Source organism: Jaculus jaculus, chromosome 11 (genome assembly GCF_020740685.1).
Source record: "Jaculus jaculus isolate mJacJac1 chromosome 11, mJacJac1.mat.Y.cur, whole genome shotgun sequence".
Classification (NCBI taxonomy): Eukaryota; Metazoa; Chordata; class Mammalia; order Rodentia; family Dipodidae; genus Jaculus; species Jaculus jaculus.
Window position 1 is genome coordinate 69,159,234 of NC_059112.1, and position 16,855 is coordinate 69,176,088.

A 16,855-nucleotide genomic window follows, 5' to 3' on the forward strand; every position below is an offset into this window, starting at 1 on the left:
CAGTGACCACTTTTTTCACTACTGATGACTTCTGTCTACCATAGGGCTACATGGAGTGCAGCTTTTTCCAGCTTTCAGTCAGCTGGTCTCCAGGGAGAAGGTTTTCAGCTCAGGCCCAGCTTGATTTCTCAGTGACTATGCAGCATAAGCACAGGAAGTTTTCAGAAGTTTTCCACCTGTTTCTAGTGGGAAACCAAGTTCCTTGGCAATAGCCCATAATATGTAGGCAACAGGGACCTCCCTGACCAACAACTCACTGGAAGATATTCCATCTCTGGCACCGAAAATTTTTCTAGTAACAATCTATGGCTTCTGGATGTGCCATTATCCAAAAAAGCAGGCTTTCATATGTCTTATTCAAAATATCTTGACTTTTGATTCACTATGCCCCACCCATCTTTTACTCAATCTGTTCCCCTGGCCTCTCTTAGGCCATTCCACTTGCTGTAATCTGTTCTTCTACTTACATATATACAGTAACATCCCCTTAAGTCCTTCCCTCTCCTTGCTCGTATAGCCTTTTTCTAGCTTACTAACCTCTGCTACTGATTTTTGGTTCCAGATCACACAATCTAAACATTTGTAGCTAGGATCCACATATGAGAAAGAACATGCGACATTTGGCTTTCTGGGCCTAGTTACTTCACATGGTATAATCCTTTCCAGATCCATCCATATTCCTGCAAATTTCATTTTTCATGACCGCTGAATAGAACTTCTTTGTGTAAATGTACCACATCTTTCCTATCCATTCATCTGTTGAGGGACATCTAGGCTGGTTCCATTTCCTAGCTATTGTGAATAGAGCAGCAATAAACATGGTTGTACAAGTATCTCTAAGGTAGTGAGAAGAGTCCTTAGGATATATATGCCAAGGAATATATAGCTGGATCATATGGTAAATCTATTTTTAGCTGTCTCAGGATTTGCACAATGGTTGGACCAGACTGCATTCCCACCAACAGTGAAGAAGGGTTCCTCTTTTTCTGCATCCTCGCCAGCAATTATGATCATTTGTTTTCATCATGGTAGCCATTCTGAAAGGAGATGGAATCTCAACGTAGTTTTTAATCAGCATTTCTCTGATGGCTTGGGATGTAGAATGTTTAGCTGTTTATATGCCACCTGTATTTCTTCTTTTGAGAACTCTCTATTTAGCTCTATAGCCCACTTTTAATTGGGTTGTTTGATTTCTTAGTTTCTTGAGTTCTCTGTATATCCTGGATGTTAATCATCCATCAGATATATAGATGGCAAAGATTTTTCTCCCATACTGTAGATTGTCTCTTTACTCACAGTGTCCTTTGCTGTACAAAAGCTTTTGTAATTTCATAAGATCCCAGTGGCTGATTAGTGGTTTTATTTCCTAAGCAACTGGGGTTATATTAAGAAAGTCATTGCCTATGCCAATATGTTGAAGTTTCCCCAAGTTTTTCCTCTAGCAGTTTCAGAGTTTCAGGTCTGATATTAAGGTCCCTGATGATTTGGACTTGACTTTTGTGCATGAAGAAAAGAAAGACAAGGATCTCTTATCATCCTTCCACATATTAGATATCCCATTTTCCCAGCACCACTTGTTGAAGAGGCTGTCTTTTCCCAATGATTTTTTTTTTTTTTTGGCATTTTTGTCAAAAATCAGATGGCTGAGCTGGGCATGGCGGCATATACCTTTAATACCAGCACTTGGGAGGCAGAGACAGGAGGATCACCATGAGTTTGAGGCCACCCTGAGACTACATAGTGAATTCCAGATCAGCTTATGCAACAATGAGATCCTACCTTGAACCACCCAACCCACCAAAAACAAACAAACAAAAACTCAGATGGCTGTAGCTGCCTAGATTAACATCTGTGTCCTCTACTCTGTTCCATTGATCTACTTGTCTGTCTTTGTGCCAGTACCATGAAGTTTTGGTTATTATGGCTTTGTAATATAGCTTAAAATTGGGTATGATCATACTACCAGCCTTATTTTTGTTGCTCAAAATTCTTTTGGCAGCCAGGTATGGTGGACCATGCCTTTAATACCAGCACTTGGGAGGCAGAGGTACAAGGATTGCCCTAAGTTCAAGGCTACCCTGAGACTCCATAGTAAATTCCAGGTTAGAATGAGACCCTACCTCAAAAAAAATTTTTATTTTGGCTACTTGAGGTTTTTTTAGTGCTTCCAAATAAATTTAGGATTATTTTTTCTATTTCCATGAAGAATGCCATTGGAATTTTAACGGGGATTGCATTAAATGTGTACGTTGCTTTTGCTAAGATTGACATTTTCACAATACTGATTCTTCCAATCCAAGAACATAGATGTCTTTCCATTTCCTAGTGCCTTCTGCAATTTCTCGCATGAGTGTTTTAAAGTTTTCATTGTAGAGATCCTTCACTTCCTTGGTTAGGTTTATTCCAAAGTATTTTTATTTGTATATTTTTGAGACAATTGTGAATAAGAGAGATTCCCCGATTTGTTTGCTGTTAGTATATAGAAAAGCTCCTGAAAGGTGGCAGAGGTAGGAGGATCACCATGAGTTCAAGGCCATCCTGAGACTACATAGTGAGTGCCAGGTCAGCCTGGGCTACAGCAAGACTCTACCTCAGGGGGAAAAAAAAAAGCTATTGATTTGTTTGTATTTATTTTGTATCCTGCTACATTGCCAAAAGCATTTATCAGCTCTAACAGTTTTCTGGTAGAGTCTTTAGGGTCCTTTATGTATAGAATCACATCATCTGCAAATAAATGATATCTAATCTCTTCCTTTCCAATATGTATCCCCTTTATGTGTGTCACTTGCCTTATTGCTATAGCTAAGACTTCCAGTACTATATTAAATAAAAGTGGGGACAGTGGACACCCTTGTCTTGTTCCTGATTTTAGTGACAAAGCTTCAAGTTTTTCCCTATTTAGTAATATGTCGGCTGTAGGTTTGTCATAAATAGCTTTTATTATGTTATGTTCCTTATATTCTCAGTTTCAAATTTATTATTTTTTATCAGAGAGAGAGGGAACTGGCATGCCAGGGCCTCCAGCCACTGCAACCAAACTCCAGATACGTTTGCTATCTTGTGCGCATGTGCAATCTTGTGCACTTAGTTCACCTTGAGCATCTGACTTACACAGGCCCTGGAGAGTCAAACATTAGTCCATAGGCTTTGCAGGCAAGCGTCTTAACCACTAAGCAATCTCTCTACCCATGAAATTTATTTTAACTGAATGCATAAATGAACATAAAGAGGTCATATAATGACTGAATATCCAAAGAAAAATGAGAATCTCAAACGTTCTTTAAGCAATAGCACCACCTTCTGATAAATAAATGCAATAACGTCAGATAATTCAAAAGAACCTTACATATTCCTATCTTTCTCCTTAAGATCTGCTCTGTGCTGTATAGTGTAATTTATTAATATTTTCAATATTTACTATAATAATTGGCCAATTTGTGAATCAAGCATTGTTTAAAAATCAGAGATAAAAATAGTTCATCATGAATCTAGAAAACAAAATAGTACAATGGGTCTATTTTCATAAATAATTCACTAGTACCATGATTTAATTTACTTATCATCCAGCAATGTGCAGTTTGTATATTTATTTATTTTAAAATTTATTTTATTTATTTATTTACTAGAGACAGAGAGGGGGAGAAAGAGTGAAAAAGAATGGGTACACCAGGGACTCTAGTCACTGCAAACAAACTCCAGACGCATGTGCCACCATGTGCATCTGGCTTACACAGGACCTGGAGAATCAAACCTGGGTCCTTAGGCTCGCAGGCATGCATGCGCCTTAACCACCACACCGTCTTTCCAGCTATGTATATTTATATTAATATCCCTGATCACCTCACTTAAAATAATATTGTATTTCCCAAGTTATTATAGTACCCTATTTTGTTTAATACTCTTTCATCTACTTGAATAAAAAATTCTCAACAAAAAAAAAAATTCTCAACAAAAGAATCTAGTGTGTGTGCTTGTGTGTGTGTGTGTGTGTGTGTGTGTGTGTGTGTGTGTGCGTGCGTGTGTGTGAAGGTAGGCACACGTGTGATCAGAGGACAACCTTAGGGTGTCAATCCTCTCCTTCCACTCTGTTTGGGAAAGGTCTCTCATTGTCTTAAGTGGTATTGTTGTATAGGCTTGTTTTTTAATGACCAATGAAGTTGTTTGTTTATATACTGTGAGCTTTGGAGTCCTCCTGACTCTGCCGCCCCCACCCCGCCCCCCCGACACGATGGGAGTACATATGTGTATGTACTTCTGCGTCTACCTCTGTATGGGTGCTGGGCATCTGAACTCTGGTTTGCAGGCTTGCTGAGCAAGTGTCTTTAATGACTGAACCATCTTCTCAGCCTCCCCAGAAAACTTATTAATAACCAGAATAAGTGCTTGACACTCAATAAATATTTGTGAAGAAATTAATGAATATGAAAATTAACAAATAATATTTTCCTAAAGGTATAACATTTATGTCAAAACTTGCAATGTTTTCAGCAGATTCTATCTAATTATACTTCAGTAAAGTTGCATTGATGCATGCTCTATAAGGAAGCTCATTTTCACATTTCTGATGTGTGGAAAAAGGCATTGTTTTGTGGATTCTGAACACATAAAAGTCAGTACTTTTTGGGGGGGATTCTGGGAGTACTTACTTTTTTTATCCTTTCTTAATACTTTTAAAAAATACTTATTTATTTGCATATGCATGTGTGTATGGGTATGCCAGGGTCTCTTGTTACTGTAAACAAAAGCTTATGCCATATTTTGTATCTGGCTTTACATGGGTGCTAGGAAATTAAATCTGGGCTAGCAGGCTTTGCAAACAAGATACCTTTAACCACTAAGCCATCTCCGCAGTCTCTGGTCATATTCTTAATTTCAGAACTTCTATTAGGTTCCTTTTTAAACTTTTTTGGTTTTGGTTTTGGTTTTCAAAGCAGATCTCACTCTACCCCAGGCTGACCTGGAATTCACTATGTAGTCTCAGAGTGGCTCCAAACTCACAACGATCTTCCTACCTCTGCCTCCCAAGTGCTAGTAGGATTAAAGGTGTACGCCACCATGCCTGAATTTAAACAGTTTTTCTATTGACTTATTTGGACCTTTTTTTGAGTGTATAGTCTAATGGGCCCAATGCCTGTCCTCATCAAGGATGGTTTGTTAATCTTTCTTCCCTGTGAATGAGGCATCATTTTTTTGTGACTTAGAATGCTATGTAATTTTTAGTGAGGTATATTTCATATCATTCTGTGATGGCGCTGGAAATGGCCCCCACCAGCTTGGCTTGTTGCCTGATGAGAGCTGTACCTATTTTCAAAACTATTCCTGGCCTGGAAAAAATGCTTAGCAGTTAAGGTGCTTGCCTGCGAAGCCTAAGGACCCAGGTTCGACTCCCCAGAATCCACATAAGTCAGATGCACAAGGTGGCACATGCATACACACGTCTGGAGCTCATTTGCAGTGGCTAAGTGGCTAAGGCCCTGGCATGCGAATATTCATTCATTCATTCATTCATTCATTCATTCATTCATTCATTCTCTCTCTTCCTCTCCCATAAATTAAACAAAAACTATTCCTGTGTCCCCACTGACATCTCCACCATGTAAGTCAGCAGCCAGCCAATGACCAGAAAGCCAAAAAGAAGGGAAAAGCCACTCTCCTGCTCTTTGACAACTTCTCTGACCACACCACCTTCAACTTTGCTTACCACCTTTACCTTTTGCTGCGATGCCCAGAGACCAACCAGTGACAGAAATATCTCATCCTCCCTGGGTTCCAAGCATAGTGTACACCGGACTCCCCTGTATATGTGAGAATTTACCAAAGCACATGTTCTGCCATCTCTCCCACTCCCTCTCCTTTCTAGATTTTTGGTCTATCTGCTGCCTGCTCTATCCAACATCCTCTACTTGGGTCAGCTGTGGGTAGTTTGTATCTTTATGTGCTTTCAACATATGATAGCTGGGAAGCTACTCCAGCTCTGAAAGATTTTCAATGGGGACAAAACAAAGATAAAGTCTGGGCCAGTCATTGAGGGAACATATGACAGGTCAGAAAGTACAATACTTGGGCTGGAGAGATGGCTTAGCGGTTAAGCGCTTGCCTGTGAAGCCTAAGGACCCTGGTTCGAGGCTCGGTTCCCCAGGTCCCACGTTAGCCAGATGCACAAGGGGGCGCACGCGTCTGGAGTTCGTTTGCAGTGGCTGGTAGCCCTGGCGCACCCATTCTCAATCTCTCAATCTCTCTCTCTCTCTCTCTCTCTCTCTCTCTCTCTCTCTCTCTCTCTCTCTCTGCCTCGTTCTCTGTCTGTTGCTCTCAAATAAATAAATAAAAATAAACCAAAAAAAATTAAAAAAAAAAAAAGAAAGTACAATACTTGAGAACATTGCCCATCTTGTCATCTACCACAGTACTAGCAAACTGCACCAGAATCTGGGCAACCACTGCTATGCTACTGACAAGCTGGGAACAAGGAATGAAGACATAAAGCAAAGGAACCACAAAATTACCAGCCTCAAAGATTAGCCACAAAAATTTAAAGACTCTTTCTTTATTAAATGCCACTCCTGGTTGCTTATTAATTTTATATTAGTGTCCAGCACTCTGGAAAAGTTGTCTATGACTTTTTTAGGGTTTTGGCCAGTTTAGTGGCTGCTTGATGGAGTAACTAAGTCATAGGAGCTATCATTTCTGTGACATCACTCCTCCTTTGCTCATTTTTGGGTGCATTTTCACATTCATGCATGGGTGAGTATGGGTATGCATCTGGCAGAGTGCATATGTGGAGGTCAGAGGACAACTTTGGGTGTCAGTACTCATCTTCCATCTTGTTTTCTGAGGCAGGATCTTTTGCTGTTCATTGCTGTGCTCATCAGGCTGGCTGGCTGGGTTCTGGGGATCCCAAGTCTGGTCCACACACTTGCTTGGCAAGTACATTATCCACTGAGCATCTCCCCAGGTCTCCTTTGCCCATTTTCACTGAAGACAAATTTAAAGCCATTGTTGCATCTGTACAGTTGATTAAAATGTCATTAAGAAAACTTGGTCAGGCATGGTGGCACATGCCTATAATCTGAGCACTCAGGAAGCAGAGTCAGAAGGATTGTGCTAGCCTGCACCACAGAATGGGACACTATATCAAGAAATAGAAAGATGGAAGGAAAGATAAAGAGAAAAGAGCTGAGCATGGTGGCACACACTTTTAATCCCAGCACTCAAGAGGCAGAGATAGGAGGATCACCATGAATTCGAGGCCACCCTGACACTACATAGTGAATTCCAGATCAGCCTGGACTAGATTAAAACCCTACACTGAAAAGAAAAGAAAAAAGAGAGAGAGAGAGAGAAGCAAACAAGCAAGCCAGGTAGTGTACAATATATAAAATAAAGATGAGAGGAAATGGACCAAATGTAGTTTCCAGCAACAAGGGCATTAGCCACACAGTTACACAAAGTGGATCCACAGAATAACAGGCTTTCTCAGTGCTTTGTTTCTACTAAATAATTGGGTATTTTTCCAAGTAATTAAATATAGTCTTTTTTCCCTGTTTTTATTGAGTAGAGGGTATTGTATTTTAAGTAAATAGAATAATAGCTCAATCAGCTTCTTTATTCAAAGATATTTATGTCTAAGTTTTCTTATTAAAATAATGTGATAAAATCATTATGCATACATCTTTGTGTACTTATACAATGTCTTTTTAAAGTAAATTCCTCTAAGTGAGATTACTGGGTCAAAGGATGTATACATCCAACATTTAGATAGATATTGGTAATCTATCCCTCAGAAAGATCAGTTTCCCAAAAGAAGTCTAGTCACCCACACCCCTGTGAGCAAGCCTGCCCTGTTATTCCTAGAAGTAACCCCAATAAGCTCACCAGTTTGCCAACTTGTGGCTGAGTGGCCTATCTAGGGTGAACAGATGTTTGTTCCCATCTCCCTAGGAAAAGCCACTCAACAGGCCCTTACTCCACAGTGAGCAAGCACTGTGGACACTAGGGACTAGGGTCTTGGGACCCTTCCGCACCTATACCAATGCCACCCAAGAAGCAGTACACATCTCCCCTCAGCAGAAATGGAAGGTCATGGCAAAGAGGGATACATCAATACAAAAGAGGAAGTAGTAGGAAAAACCTGGGGAGGTCAAGGGAAGGAGATTGGGGGGATGGGGGAGGACAACAAAGAAAGCTAGTGAGAGGGATGATGTAAATTTTTAAATTAAGGTGTTTTAAATTTATTAAAAAAAATAATTACAGGGGTGCTGAAGAGATGGCTCAATGGTTAAGGCACTTGCTTGCAAAGCCTAATCACTTGGGTTTGGTCTCCCAGCACCCACATAAAGCCAGTTGCACAAAGTGGCCTATGTGTCTGGAGTTCATTTGCAATGGAAAAAATGCCCTGGTGAGCCTATACATCTCTCTCTCAAATAAATAAATAAATTTAAAATAAATAATTTTATATTAACAAATTATCAAATAGTTACTGTATTATGTAGGTAATAATATATAAGGTTATAGGGTCTTTTCTACTAAAAAGTAAAAAATAATGTAAATAAAACTAAAATGGACACTATAGGTTCCATGCTTTTTTGTTTGTTTGTTTGTTTTCCAAGGTAAGGTCTTCCTCTAGCTCAGGCTGACCTGGAATTCACCATGTAGTTTCAGGGTGACCTCGAACTCACGGTGATCCTCCTGCCTCTGCCTCCCAAATGCTGGGATTAAATGCGTAAGCCACCACACCCAGCAGTTCTGTGCATTATAAACTGAATCACTGATAGAAAACCTGAGATGAATAAAAGGTTGTTACATCTAAAACAAAACAAAGCAAAACAGTTTTTGAAGTGGTAAAATAAATCTGCATCCCAATGTTATAAATGAGAAAAAAGAGATCTAGGTGAGAAAAAAATAGAAAAATAGATTTTAAAAATAATTTTAAACATTGGGTTGTCTAAGGAAAGTATGATGAAAGGAAGTTAAATATGAGATAGGTCTTTAAAAATGTGTAGAATCTGAGCTGGGCATGGTGGTGCATGTCTTTAACCCCAGCATTCAGAAGGCAGAGGCAGGAGGATTGCTGCGAATTCAAGGTCACCCTGAGACTACAGAGTGAATTTCAGGTCGGACTGAGCTAGAGTGAGACCCTACCTCAAAAAAAAAAAAAAAAAAAGTACTAGTAAAAAGAAAAACAATGAGCAGAGAGCTGTGACTGGTGTGACTGGAGCACTTGCCTGAATGAATTCTACCGCCCCATACTAGAGCTTCTGAAAGGCCCAAGAATCCAGAAGCCCAAAAATACTATCACGCTCCAAAGGGAGCTTAAGCAGGCCCCTGCATACCTCAAATTCCAGGCTTTACTCTCTGTTGGAAGTAAGCAGGGAATCCCTCTTCTCATTATATCAGAGCCTGCTCCTAATATAAAACTAGGTAAAAAGGGCGTGAGATAGCCCTCAAGGATGGGAAATGAGTAATGAAGTAAACCGCTTATTTGGTTTCTGTAAATAGCCTGCACCATAAACCTTAATAGCCCACACTGTAAGCCATAGCAGCCTGCCTTAGACCACACTTTGCTACCCCCACCCAAGGACCCGCGCAAATGCTGACCACCGAGGTCATAGGAAACTGGTTGGTCCACGGGGGGCTTGAGCAATTTAAACTAATTGGCTTAGAAAACTATGGAGTGGCATAAACTGACTGGCTCGCACCCCACGGGCCCCTGATATTAAAAAATGATTGGTCTAATGCACAGGCTTTGTTAGAAATCCTATAAAAACTGTCCCGTTCCTGCATTCGGGGCTCTGCAGTCCTCTACCCCTGTGCGGTGTATGACTGTGGGCCCCAGCGTGCTTGGAATAAAATCTCTTGCAGTTTGCATCAAGACTGCTTCTCGTGAGTGATTTGGGGTGTCGCCATATACGGGCAGAGCGTGGGGTCCCCGTTTTGGAGGTCCTGCACTTCTAAAGCCAGGCAGAGGAAGGCAACGAAATAGGAATTACAAAGCCTAACAGATCATTTATAAAGTTCTCAGATGTCTCAGTTTCCTCAGTGCACCAGAGCAATGAGAAGATGTACTCATGGTTAGGAATAGTGAGGAACAGCTCACACTACAGTTTAAATTTAAAACACCCTCCAAAGGCCCAGCTGCTAAAGGTCAGTCTCTAGAGTGGCACTACCAGGAAGTGATGGAACCTTCAGAAGGCAGGAGGACCCTTGTGGACAGGAGATCTTTAAGTCACTGGCCTTTAAGGGGGATTAGGGGACCTCCTCCCCACACCAGTCCTCTTTTTTTTTTTTTTTTTTTTTGCACTTCCTGGATGATGAGGTAGATGGTTTTGCTCTGCCACACCACATGCCCCAAAACATGGGACCAATTTATCATGTTCTAGAAAACCTCCAAAACTGTAAACCAAAATAAACGTTTTCTCTCTGTAAGTTGGTTTCCTCAACAATTTTACTAGTGATAGGAAGCTAATATAACTCAGTGCAAACACATAATACTGCTGTTCTGGGGACACTCTGATGGAAAAACTCATTCTTCAAGAAGGTAAAGGTTGATGAGCCTAACTGCCTAGATTCAAAACAGAATTTTTAAAATATTTATTTTATTTGAGAGAGAAAGAGGCAGAGAGAGAGAGGGAAATGGGCACACCAAGGCCTCTAGCCACTACAAATAAACTTCAGATGCATGCAGAACCACCTAGTGCATCCGGCTTTATATGGCTATTGGAAATCCTTAGGCTTTGCAGGCAAATGCCTTAACTGCTCAGCTATCTCTAGCCCTCAAAATAGAATTTGTATATAAAAGAGGGCACTCACTAAAAAAAAAAAGAAAAGAAAAGAAACCTCACATGTATCCAAACATGAATCTTTAACAAAGAGAAATTGAGACAGAATCTCACTCTAGCCAAGGCTGACCTAGTACTCACTCTATAGTCCCAGGGCAGCCTTGAATTCAAGGCACTCCTCCTATCTCTGCCTCCCAAGTGCTTAAAGGTATACCCAGCTCAACCTTTGTTTTTAAAAACTATTAATTCTTTAATAATAATATACATCTAAATTTTATATGAAACATACTGACAGCAAAAACTCTCCATATTGGGTGGTCATAAATTTTAATAGTTTAACTACTTCGTTGTCCTTTACAAATGCTCAAAACAAGTATTTCCAAGAAGACAAAGATTAGAGAATATGACATTTTTAAATTTTAAACTGCTTGTTCTCATAAATCTGGAATTGATTGAAATAACTTACCAATAAGACAAATCAGAATGATTAGGTCAAATGTATTCATAGAAAATATGTTTAAAGACAAAGAACCACATCTGTGATTGTTTACCACTGTAACTTACCCCAGTTTTATCACACAAGCGTAAAGTATGAAATGATCCAACAGCAAATAGTTCTCCATCAGGAGCCCAGGCAACTGAGGTAATAGGATGCTCATGAGGTTGTGAGCTGTAGAGCAGGCGGCCATAACTATCCCAGACCTACAAAGCAAAGACTTTAAATCTTTTATAACAATCCCACTGTTGTTATAAAGAAGTCTGTCTCCCAGTAAGGTATTCAAATAAATATGATGAAATAATAATCTTGTATTAACTACTAAATGCCTTTTACTATTCTACAAAAGGGGAGGAGCTATATTCCTTAAAAACCAAATATTTCAAAAATAAAATATTTTATAACATTATAATTTTCAGATTTTACTAAACTCTGGATTAAAAATTAAATCTAAGAATTTTAAGTGCTCTAAATTTAGTAGTAAAATTTTGAATGCTTAGTATTTTCCTTGAATTTCTTTTGGCCAAAGGAAGTCTCTAGTAACTTTGTCCAAAATAATTTATTTCAATTAAAATGCCTATAACTACAGTTGCATTAAATTTTATTTAGAAATGAGGGTATACCTCAGTAGGGCCACCTTTGCCTAGCATGCACAAGGCCCTGTTTTCAAAAAAGGGCAAAAATTATTATTCACTTTGGTCAGAAACTGACAATGTTTTGGAAACCAGGAGGGTTGATTGTTTAAAATGTAAGTGATGAACTGGAGAGAGTTCAGTGGTTAAGGTACTTGCCTGCAAAGCCTAAGAACTTCAGTTCAATTCCCCAGTACCCATGTAAAGCCATATGCACAAAATGACGCATGCATCTGGAGTCCATTTGCAGTGGCTGGAGGCCCTGGCTGACCCATTCCCTGTCTCTCTCCCTTCTCTCTCCCTCTTTCTGCTTGCAAATAAGTAAATCGGGCTGGAGAGATGGCTTAGCAGTTAAGCACTTTCCTGTGATGCTTAAGGACCCCAGTTCAAGGCTCAATTCCCCAGGACCCAGGTTAGCCAGATGCTCAAGGGGGCACACGCATCTGGAGTTTGTTTGCAGTGGCTAGAGGCCCTGGCGCCAATTCTCTCTCTCTCTCTCTCTCTCTCTCTCTCTCTCTCTCTCTGCCTCTTTCTCTCTGTCTCTCTCAAATAAGCAAATAAGTAAATAAAACTATAAAAAATTTAAGTGAGCTGGTTGAAATTAATGCACTAACACTAGAGCAGAGCCAATGATGCTGCTAATTAAAACAAATCTATATGCCAGTGGGTATCTATGGTGGGAACTTTAAAATAGCATGTAGAGTTAGAAAATAATTTGCTGAAGTATTACAGATAAAAGGCAGAAAGAATATTCATATATGCTAAATATTTTCACCTAAGTTTTATCTTTTTAATCAGGCAGTAAGTCAAAAATCATACCTTGTACTTACAGTCTTCCCCAGCAGATAAAATAAGATCATTGACTGAGTTCCAGTCTACTTTTAAAATAATGCCATCATGAGCTTTCCACTAGAAAGAAGAAAATAAGATTGTACTTAAAGTCAAAAAGTGAATTTTTCTATAAAAAGGACACTTTCTCTTTCTTCTCTTTGCATATATGTGTGGTGTGTATGTGGGCACACGTGTGTGCAGGTGCAGATGTGTGTAGGCCACAGGTCAATTTGGGTGTCTTCCTCTATCACCCTCCATCTTACTTTCAGATAGGGTCTCTTGCTAAACCTAGGCTAACAGGTCAGCCAGCCCCAGGCAGGAGTCCTCCTGCCTTTGCCTCTCCAGCCACAATACTCAACATTTCATGTGAGTTCTGGAAATCTAAGCTCAGGTACTCAGGCTTGTGTGGCAAGCACTTTACCCTCTGAGCCACCTCCCAGGCCCCTCTTTTTTTTTTTCTTTCTTTTTAAATTTGTTTTATTTTTATTTATTTATTTATTTGAGAGCGACAGACAAAGAAAGGGGGAAAGAGAGACAGAGAGAGAGAATGGGCGTGCCAGGGCCTCCAGCCACTGCAAAGGAACTCCAGATGCGCATATGCGCCCCTTGTGCATCTGGCTAACATAGGTCCTGGGGAATCAAGCCTCGAACCAGGGTTCTTAGGCTTCACAGGCAAGCGTTTAACCACTAAGCCATTTCTCCAGCTCTCTTTTTCTTTCTTTAAAAAATTTTTTTCTTTTAATTTGAGAGAGATTGGGCACACCAGGGGCTCTAGACACTGCAAACGAAACCCAGACAAATGTGCTATCTTGTGCATCTGGCTTACATGGGACCTGGAGAATCAAACCTAGGCCCTTAGGCTTCACAGGCAACTGGCCTTAACCTCTAAGCCATCCTCCAGCCCTTTTTTTTTTTTTTTTAAACAAATAGTTTTTATTTGCAAGCAGAGAGAAATGAACTCCAGATGCATGGCCACTTTGTGCATCCGGCTTTATGTAGGTACTAGGGAATCAAATCTGGGCAGCCAGGCTTTGCAAACAATTGCCTTTAACCACTGAGTCATCTCTCCAGCCCACATTTTTACTTTTTAAAGAAATGGGGTCTGAACATGTTACTCAGGTTGTCCCTGAACTCCTGGACACAAGCAATCCAGTTCCACATCTTCCTGAGTAGCTAGGTCTACTGGAGCATGCTGCCATGCCCAGCTTATTGCCTCTTCCTAATGCTTTTTTGTCCTCCCTTCAGGGATTTGTATCTTTCTTCCACAGCCACTGTGCAATTTCCCATTAGCTTAGTTCATTTCCAATTTACATCCCTAAAAGCACCCTGACATCTACTTGTTAGCTTCCATCCTATGAATGTGCTCCCTTGCCCAGACTCCAGATGGAAAATCACTTGCTGCTAAATTATTTCAAGCTTGACATTTGTGTAATAAAATCGGAATGTTACAGTCTCAAAACTATCAGTTGAATCTAAATCTTGCTGAATCCTTTGTATAGCTGATCCTGTTAACTGATACTGCCTTTTCGCTTGTTCATTAAATTCTCTTTTCTTTTGTTTCCTCTTTTTTGGGGGAAGGAGAGGGAAAGTGCTGGAGATTGAATCTAGGACCTGTTCAACTGTCAGCATGCTATCAATGAGCTACACTCTGCTTTGTTTCAAATTTTACTATATGAACATCTTCTTTAGTGCTCTGCATTTTCTTCCTCATATTCCCCTAAATTTCATTCTCTTTATCTTTATGGCTGGGCTTATAATTAACTATTATAATTTTATTTATTTATTGTTTTTAAAAATTTTTAAAGAAAGCATGATAACTATCTTATTCTTAAATGTGATTCATGCTCCTATTTAGCTACTACCACACATATAATTAAATGCTACCACAGATAGGACCCCAAAAAAGAGATAGGACTGCCAGGCATGGTGGCGCACTCCTTTAATCCCAACACTTAGGAGGCAGAGGTAGGAGGATCGCCATGAGTTCAAGGCCACCCTGAGACTACATAGTGAATTCCAAGTCAGCCTGAGCTAGAGTGAAACCCTACCTCGAAAAATAAATCAAAATAAGAGATAGGACTAAAAAAGAATTAACTTTCCTTAAAGAATTTAAGGTATATTTTAATGTCTGAGATAATTAAAGAGTGACCAAATTTAAGAACTTTCTCTTCAGACTTTTCTCAGCTTATTATTCTTAATTTATACAGAATAAAATATTTGGTTAACTTTCAAAATAAGCTGGCCATGGTAGCACATACGTTTAGCCCAGGACTCAGGAGACAGAGGTAGGAGGATAGCTGTGAGTTTTGAGGCCAGCCTGGGACTATAGAATGAGTTTCAGGTCAGCCTGGGACCCTACCTGGAAAAAAAAGTTTTGATTATATATTATATTCCTCACAATTAGCTACCAAATTAATCCAATATCATAAAATATATAGCAAAGATAGTAGAGATATAACATTAGATACCCATACACATATGAGTTTCCTTTAAAAAAATATAAATAATTTTTTTGTATATTCAAAAGCTATGAACAGGGCTGGGTAGATAGCTCAGCAGTTAAAGGTACTTGCTTACAAAGCCTGTCCACCAAGGTTCAATTCCCCAGTCTCCAGGTAAAGCCAGATAGATGCATAAAGTGGTACATGCTCTGGAGTTCCTTTGCAGTAACAAAAGGCCCTGGCATGTCCATACTTTGCTTCTCTCTTTCCTCACATATAAATAAAAAATAACGATAAAGAAAATATGATTTGCCGGCATTTGGGAGGCAGAGATAGGAGGATCACCGTGAGTTCAAGGCCACCCTGAGATTACATAGTGAATTTCAGAGCCTGAGCTAGAGTGAAACTCTACCTCAAAAAAGTAAAATAAAAAATAATAATAAAATTTAATTTTTCTTTATAATTCTACATATTAACTTATATATTACATATACAGTTTATATACTCATAAGTAATTTTCAATTATTTCTCCACTTACTAAATTTGCCACTTAGGAAATTCTTTTATGCAACAAGCTTCTTACGGCAGGAACTAGGGCTGGAGAGATGGCTCAGTTATTAAGGCACTTGCTTGCAAAGCCCTGTGGCCTCCAGTTGGATTTCCCAGTACCCATGTAAAGCCAGATACACAAAGTGGTACATGCATCAGGAGCTCATGTGCAGGAGGCCCTGATGGGTTCTTTTTTTTTTTTTTTTTTCTCTCTCTCTCTCTTTCTCAAATAAATAAATAAATAAATAAATATTTCACTAAAGGTAGGAACTATGTTCTACTTTTTTCTGTCTTTATAAAATATATTTAGGAAACATGTTTTGTCACCATTACCTCCCCTCCCCATCATGTGAGGCCCCCACATCTTTATTACACATCTGCATTGCAGCAACAGAGCAAAAACACAGGTCCAGCCTGGCTAGATTCCACACCCACCTCATATACACAAATACTCAATGACTGTTAATGCTAAAGAATACTGAGATGCTCTTCTGCCTTGCATGACAACAAGGAGTGTGCCCAACCCCACAAACCCTCCCTTGGGAAAAATTCACTTCTGGGTTACACAGTCTGATACTTTTTGGGTCATGCAACTACACAAGTGCAGTTTGACATCCTGTGTAGATGGGCTTTCTGGCCACTGAGGACGCATGTAAATACAGAGAGCGAGTGAGAAAGGAGAGAGAGAGAGAATGGGTGTTCTAGGGTCTCAAGCTACTGCAGATGAACTCCAGACACATGTGCCACTTTGTGCATCTGGCCTTACATGGGTACTGAGGAATCAAACCTGGGTTCGATCTAACTAGACTTTGAAGGCAAGCACCTTAACCACTAATCCATCTCTCCAGTCCCAACATATGTTTTTTGTTTACTTGTTTGTTGTGTGTGGTACTCAGGATCAAACCCAGTACCTTACACAAGCTGACCTCATCTACTGCAGAATTACATCCCCCAACCTCTGTTCTAACTGACTCTGACCATCTTATACTAAGCTTGGCAGATAGTAGGCATGCAGCATAAGATAAAGTTTGCTGCTTAATAACACTAGATTATAGGTACCTAAAAGGTCTTAAAGGAAATAAGGTTTATATTTCTAAGCTGCATTCTACCAAATAAATACAGCTTTCCTTT

General features: G+C 39.7%; 1 protein-coding gene across 2 annotated transcripts in view; it reads right to left on the minus strand.

Annotated features, from left to right (window-relative positions):
* Ift80 (intraflagellar transport 80) overlaps window positions 1-16,855 on the minus strand; it is a 166,211-nt gene that overhangs the window by 84,380 nt on the left and 64,976 nt on the right. For both annotated transcript variants that reach the window (XM_045161163.1, XM_004652385.2), the window contains exons 7-8: window positions 12,723-12,812; window positions 11,340-11,477 (exon numbers count right to left, since the gene is read on the minus strand). In XM_045161163.1, the coding sequence (XP_045017098.1) occupies window positions 11,340-11,477; window positions 12,723-12,812 (228 nt within the window). The remainder of the gene's footprint in view (window positions 1-11,339; window positions 11,478-12,722; window positions 12,813-16,855) is intronic.